This window comes from Meleagris gallopavo, chromosome 22 (genome assembly GCF_000146605.3).
Source record: "Meleagris gallopavo isolate NT-WF06-2002-E0010 breed Aviagen turkey brand Nicholas breeding stock chromosome 22, Turkey_5.1, whole genome shotgun sequence".
NCBI classification, from domain to species: Eukaryota; Metazoa; Chordata; class Aves; order Galliformes; family Phasianidae; genus Meleagris; species Meleagris gallopavo.
The window spans coordinates 12,800,455-12,807,758 of record NC_015032.2 but is presented as its reverse complement, the minus strand read 5'-3'; the positions used below and the strand labels follow the sequence as shown (position 1 = coordinate 12,807,758).

Genomic DNA, 7,304 nt, shown 5'->3' with positions numbered 1-7,304 from the left:
GATGGGCTGGGATCAGGCGGGGCGGCTCCGCTCGGCTCTGGGGGCGCGGCCCCGCGGGGAGCGCTCGGATGGGCGCGGGGGTGAGCAGCGCGTCGTGAGGCGCGGCGGGTTGTGAGGCTGCGGAGCTGCGCCGGTCCGGGGAGCAGAGTTCCCTCTGGGCTGCCGGGGCAGGCCGCCAGATCACCCGCTCCGCTTTGTAAGCAGGTTTAGCAGCCCGCAGGCAGCTCCTCCCCTGCTCTCAGCGCGTTTTGTAAGAGGCACGAGGACGGTGCCTTTAATGGTCAGAGAAACGGAGGCGCTGAGGAGGAAGGGAACAAAACCAAGAGTGCGGCGAGAGCTGAGCAGTGAGCGGGGCTGCGGCAGGACGGGCCGGGTGTTAGAAAGCCGGGTCTGTCTCAGACTGAGCGGTGACTGCCTGCCCCTCAGCAGCGCAGAGCCAGGTCTGAGAGAGCCCCAGGGAAGGACGGGCTGGCGGGGACAGGGATAAGGTGAGTTACAGCACTGGGGATGTTGTTTGTGGCTCTTCATTTCAAATATAAAAATATATTCTTCGCTACTGTGGAAAAACTGGTTCCTTCTAAGCAAACTATGTTTAAAAAAAAAATCATCCCAGAAAGCTTCCCTGGATGTGTGTATTTGTTGCTAATGTGTACTGGAGTGGTGCAAAGTGAAAAAATAAGGAAAATAAAAGAACAAAAAAACAACCAACCAACCCAGTAACCATAAATGCAGGTTGCTTGTGGTCCTTCCTTACACCCATCACCAGACTTCGGTATCTCAGGCCCACTCTGATGGTGGTGGAAGCAGCGGTCAGGCTGATAACAGGAGCTGTGGGACAGGCTGGTAACAGCTGGGCTCAGTGCCAGGCTGCCCCTAATCTCTGCTGTGCCAAAAGTTGCTCAGAGCCAAGCCTTCCACCACGTCCTCCTCTCTTCCTTGTGACACATGCTGCTAATCTGCAGCAGCAAATGGCTGTCCCTGGGAAGTGTACTTGTGTAGCTAACAGGCTCGAGGTTTCTCAGCACTGAAGCATGACAGAGCTGCAAACAAACAAAACCTACAGAGAAACATGCTTTTCATACAGGTTTGGTACAAAGGGAGATGTGGGGCCACATAGAAGCACTCTGAGGGAGGGCCAGAAAAGAGGCACAAAACCACTTCCACAAAGCACTGGGATTCTTTGTGTCACGTGCAGTAGTAATAAAGACTGCACTAGGAATTGCTTCAGAGGAGGCATATGACTCCCAGTAGCTATTTTTAGCAAGAGACAAAAACAATGTTTCGTGATTGTATATTGCATATTTCCTTCACTTCCTTTTTTTTTTCCCGTGCTTGTGAAATGCCCTCAGTGAGTGCTGCTGAAATTACGTTGCCAAGCATTTTGGACAAAAAATTGGGGTCTTTGGCTTCTTCATAACTTGTAGCTATTGTAAATTAACACATTGGATATGTTAAATAACATTTATTTGCTGTTAGTTGCTGACTGACACCTTGTGTCCTTGCAGCCCCCAATCAGAACCCACAGAAGGGCTGTGGGGAGTCAGGCTGCGTGTTGGGAAAAGGCTTCTGCACCAAAGGGCAGTGGGCACAGCCTTGACCTGCTGGAGTTCTTTACTTATAGATCTTTATTTACTTTACGCGTTACTTTATTATAGATCTTGCTTTTAATGACAGCTTATAGCTTGGCAGGGAGTGACAGAGTGTTTCCTAGCTCCTTTTTGTGATGCTGCTGCGTTGCTAAATTTTGTCTTAGAAGTAGTTATCTGCTCCTGCATTGGCTGGTGGGAGAAGTGGAAGTCATCTGTGGTGGGGAAGTCTGGAATAAGCTGATTTTTCTCTTGTAACAAAATGAAAGCTCATAGATGCCTTATCATTAGTAACCCACAATGTGGTAAAAGTTACTTTCAAAAAGCCAAGTCCTTCCAGTGCCATCTTTTCATGCAAAATAACCAAAAGTGCTTTCCTAATTATAGTTCTTTCTCCTATCCTTAAAAATAACACTTGCAAAGCAGTGTCAGTCATCTGATGTAAACAAAATACTCTGTTTCCAGAAGAAGTCCATCCTGGGCTTCTGTTGCTTAATGATATTGGCCCTGTTTTATCAGCAGGCAACCTGTCATGTTTCACTCAGGCTTGCATTATTTCCTTAAGTGCAGTGAAGCATTTCACATTATGGGCAATATAGCTAATTGCTGGGATTTCACTCTAGCATTTTCCTGAAAAATTCCGATGCTACGCCTCAGATACAAGAAAATGAGAAAAATAATATAAGAAATATTGTCTTTCTTAGTGGTGGGAGAGAGGAGTGGGGACAGAGAAGGCGTCTGTGCAAGTTAGTCATGGGTTGACCCAGATCTCAGATTGGCTGAAAATTATGGATTCTTATTAAATGTTTGAGCAGCGTACAGGGAACGGGGAGTGCACTGTTATGCTCAGGTCTTACAAAGTATTTTTTCTTGCTGGCTGTGTCCCTCTTCTTCATGCAGTTGCACACTGCAAATGATGCTTAATAGCGAACTGCAACTTTGCCAGGCGGAGTGCTAATGTTGTCATTATAGGGAATTAATGCTCAGAAGCTGTTATTGTTTTTATTATGGACGTTGCAGTGTGTGACTTTCGTTACGTGTACAGTTTCTGTGGTAGAAGCAGAGGTACTTGGCGCTGTTCATTTTTGGCTGTACTCTTTCTACATGAATATGTGTTTCTACATATGATACACATAAAGTAATTAAGCACAAATACGGTGTGCACGGTCTGAGTCACACTGCTGCACAAAGAACTGGAATTAAGTGTTGTGTGTATGTGACAATTGTCTCTTCCAAAAGGTGAGTGGATGCTTTGCCTCCTTGTGAAACATCTGATGAGCCACTTGTGAGGAGTCAGCTACTCCCCTTGCTGGCAGAGTGACAGTCCCAGCAGTATAAAAGGGCCCTGAGGGGCAGACTGTGCTGGGTGTAGCTGATACAGCAGCAGAACGAGGGCTTCTCCTAGGGACTGCAGCTGCAAAAGCTGTGCTAGGTTGTAGCTACCAACACTTAAGCTACGCAAAATGCGTGAGATCGTGCACCTTCAGATTGGCCAGTGTGGAAACCAAATTGGAGCTAAGGTATGGTCTTTCAATATTACTTACTAGGAATAAGTTCTATCATTTCTACCGAGTCAAACATTGCTAACAGATGGGGATTTTGAAGGAGGGTCAATTGTTTTGTTGACTTGGGGATAGGATGAAGAAAATGCTAGCCATGAACATGAGTATAGTGATGAGAACACAGTAAGATGGACCTGCTCTTCATGTGAAGGTTGAAACTCAAAGAGTGAAACATCTGCAACAACTGTTTGTTGTTTACAGTGTTTGTAAGTGCTCCAGACTGTGCTGGGATTGTGTTCCCAGGGGCATTAATCCAGTCTACAAATTACCAGGACAAGTGAAGGAGCCAGTGACTTCAGGACTGCAAATTTGCCATGGCAGTACTTTAGTTCAGGTGCACAGCACTAACTAGCACATAATGATCATTGGTATGGGATTGTATTATTGTGCAGAACGCCCTGTGCTGTCAGTGAACAATTAGGCTTTCCTAAATTAAGGACTCCTGCCTACCTAGCCTCCTGTGAGAGACAGCTGTGTCATTTGGAGTGCATTTTTGTAGGTTAAACAGTGGTTTAGAGAGGTCAGTCACTGCTAACTGTATGTACCAGGAGGAAAAAAAAAACAAAACAAAAACGTTGCTTTTTGCTGTGTGATGTCTAAAACATCTTGTTTTGTTCACTAGTAGGAAGTAGTACCAAAAAATAAAAATAAAAACTAGTGACTGGGGGTGTCTTTGAAGAAGCATGGTAGTTGAAGTGTTGTTCCATTGTGTTCTTCCTCCATTTCTTGCTCTCACAAATCTCACCTTGGTTTCTTTTATTGACGCATGAAGCCGTGGATGGCCAGGAAATGTAAATGCTAGACACAGTTTAAGTGCAACTATTCTGAACGTTGAAAGGGTAATCATTTTTCTACTGTATTTGCCCTGGGAACCACTTAAGTCTAACAAGACCTATATGAAAGCACGCATACATAAACATACCACGCACATGTTGGCAGTGTTGTGTTTGTACAGTTAAAATGAGACTGGATGTTAAACCAAAAGATCTTTAAAGTTAGAATAGCTGGGTCATTACAGTAGCTGGGTGGGTCTACATTGCCACTATGGCAGCTCCAAGATAAGAGCCCCAGCGCAGGACAGCCATATGAATGTCAAGATAAAACATACTTGGCTGAGACAGCTTTGCCATGCCACAGCCCCACTTGTCCATGACAGACACCCTCCCTGCCTCAACACTGGCTTTTTGTTACATTCATACCAAGTACTGGTGTTGCTTAAACTTACAATAGTTTATTGCTAAGGTAATGAACTGAGGCCTCCACCTTAAAAGTGCGTGGGCAATAATCCAACCAGCATAAATGGGCTACTGAGCATTTCTCCTGAACTTATTAGGTGCAGGATCCCTGCTGTGATGGGTACTATTGCAATTCATTCATTTTTTGTACTCTGATTGTTCTTCCACCCTCTACAGCCTAATTAACAAATGACAAAGCCTTCCTTGCTTCAGGCACAGTTCCCTCCTTGTGTGCAGCCACTGGCACAAGAGCAGCAGAGCTCATGCTGTACACATTGCACTGAAAAAATAAATTAATTATGACTTTGAACCTCTTTATTTTTCCAGTTCTGGGAGGTGATAAGTGATGAACATGGAATTGATATTGCTGGAAACTACCGTGGGAATGCATCGCTGCAGCTTGAGCGAATTAACGTGTACTTCAACGAAGCTTATTGTAAGTGCACAGCACACAGGGCATCAGCAATTTGCAGGGCCGACAGGAAGGTTAAAAGAATTAATAGAATTAATAGAATTAAAGAAATCCCCTCCCCAAAACCTGTAGGTGGGGTGGATTTTTTTGAATAGATTATAAGCCTGTCTCTTATTTCTAACAAAATTTCCTTTTGTTCTAGCCCATAAATATGTGCCCCGTTCTATCTTGGTGGACCTGGAGCCTGGTACAATGGACAGTGTACGATCTAGTAAAATTGGCCCACTATTTCGACCTGACAATTTTATACATGGTATGTACAGCATGCTGTTAGCAAACCAACCAAGGCTAATGGTCCAAACTTGCCTTTACCTCTCTTAAAAAAACTCTACTCTTGTTAATGTGGTTGTTCTTTGTAATTCTGCTTACAGGTAATTCAGGTGCTGGGAACAACTGGGCTAAGGGCCATTACACAGAAGGAGCTGAACTGATTGAAAATGTCATGGATGTGGTCAGGAACGAGTGTGAGAGCTGTGACTGCCTGCAGGGATTCCAGCTCATCCATTCTCTTGGTGGTGGTACGGGCTCAGGTATGGGCACGCTCCTCATCAACAAAATCAGAGAAGAATATCCCGACAGAATTATGAACACTTTCAGTGTTGTTCCTTCACCCAAAGTATCTGACACAGTTGTAGAGCCCTATAATGCCATCCTCTCCATCCATCAACTAATAGAGAATACAGATGAAACCTTTTGCATTGACAACGAAGCACTATATGATATATGTTTTAGAACTTTAAAGCTCACCAATCCCACCTATGGTGACCTCAATCACTTAGTGTCCCTAACAATGAGCGGTGTTACAACCTCACTCCGTTTTCCTGGCCAGCTGAATGCAGATCTGAGGAAGCTGGCTGTTAACATGGTGCCCTTTCCTCGCCTGCATTTCTTTATGCCAGGCTTTGCTCCTCTAACAGCACGAGGTAGCCAGCAGTACAGAGCCCTCTCAGTGCCAGAGCTTACTCAACAGATGTTTGATGCACGCAACATGATGGCAGCCTGCGACCCCCGTCGTGGGCGTTATTTGACTGTGGCATGCATCTTCAGAGGCCGAATGTCTACCAGAGAAGTGGATGAACAGTTACTGTCTGTCCAGACCAAGAACAGCTCCTACTTTGTGGAGTGGATCCCTAATAATGTCAAAGTGGCTGTGTGTGACATACCACCGCGAGGACTGAAGATGGCAGCTACCTTTATTGGCAATAACACGGCCATTCAGGAGCTCTTCATCAGGGTTTCTGAACAGTTTTCAGCTATGTTCAGAAGAAAAGCGTTTCTCCATTGGTACACTGGTGAAGGCATGGATGAGATGGAGTTTTCTGAAGCAGAGGGTAACACCAATGACCTTGTTTCTGAGTACCAGCAGTACCAAGATGCCACTGCAGATGTTGAGGAATACGAAGAAGTGGAAGCTAGCCCAGAAAGGAAACATAAAACAGTGGCAGTATAAAACATTCTCCATCTAAGCCTTTTGTCAATCACTAAGGAAAAGCACTAGCCACAAGCCGCATACCAAAATAACATCATCCTTAAGATTATTTTCCTCTCCAAAATTACAATACAGCTTTTGAAATTAACAGTAGGTATGCTCTACTTTCCTGTCTATACTAAATCACTCCCAGATATGATCCACTATGAAGACAGGTTCCCTCATAACAGTCTTGCAAATGTATTCCCTTCTGGAATATTATTGCTAACTATACAATATACAGCCTGTGTGTGTGCATTAGGATCACAAGCAATTGCAAAAGATGTTATAAACTTATCAAATTTACTTATTTTGAGGTAACCACAGTCCATGTTTTGCTTGTGAACTTGCTACTGTGTTGGGAATACACACTTGTAGGGCCTACAAAGGCAGTATGTCATCATGCACTCTAGAGATAGATCTAGAGCTGCTGACAATTTCAGTTCCTTTAGCAGCAGAATGCAGGGGAAAAACAAAAGATTAAATATTCACCTTTTTTTTGTTTTTTTTTGGTTTAAGAGGATATATTTTAATAGTCCTGTCACGTTGCTGGTTTGCATTATTGCAGAGCTTGTACTCATTTTGTGGTTTATTTCAATTTCAAACTATAGCTTCAGTTATACTAGCATACCAAATTGTAAACAGTTTAACAGTTTTGGCGTGGTGTTTTGGTTTTTATTTCCCTTCTATGTATTAACTATTGTAAATTTTCTTCCTATCACTCAGTACAGCAACAGATGGGATGGTTTGCAGCTAAATAAGAGAAGTAAGTTCAATGTCAATCACTAAATAAGAAAAATACCTTGCGAAAGAAAAGTATGCCTTTTACAGCCATTTACTTAACACTGCATTTATAATATTCTTTGAAATAAAAATATATAGCATTCTGTAAAATACTTCAACACTTGAAAAATTTAGTAGGCAAAAATCATTGTTCATAATGACTAACATGCACTTAAAAATTCTTACTTGGAAAAAAAA

At 43.5% G+C, this 7,304-nt stretch overlaps 1 protein-coding gene across 2 annotated transcripts; it reads left to right on the top strand.

Moving 5' to 3' along the window:
• Positions 1-124: 124 nt before the first annotated feature.
• On the top strand, positions 125-7,304 carry TUBB1 (tubulin beta 1 class VI). 2 transcript variants are annotated; one of them, XM_010722558.2, is made up of 4 exons: positions 125-488; positions 4,711-4,819; positions 4,998-5,108; positions 5,227-7,304. In XM_010722558.2, exons 3-4 carry the CDS (start codon positions 5,048-5,050, stop codon positions 6,303-6,305), a joined length of 1,140 nt encoding a protein of 379 aa, XP_010720860.1. In that variant the 5' UTR covers positions 125-488; positions 4,711-4,819; positions 4,998-5,047; the 3' UTR covers positions 6,306-7,304. The 2 variants fall into 2 exon arrangements, with proteins under 2 accessions (XP_010720860.1, XP_003212169.2); XM_003212121.4 differs by lacking the exon at positions 125-488 and adding an exon at positions 2,480-3,106.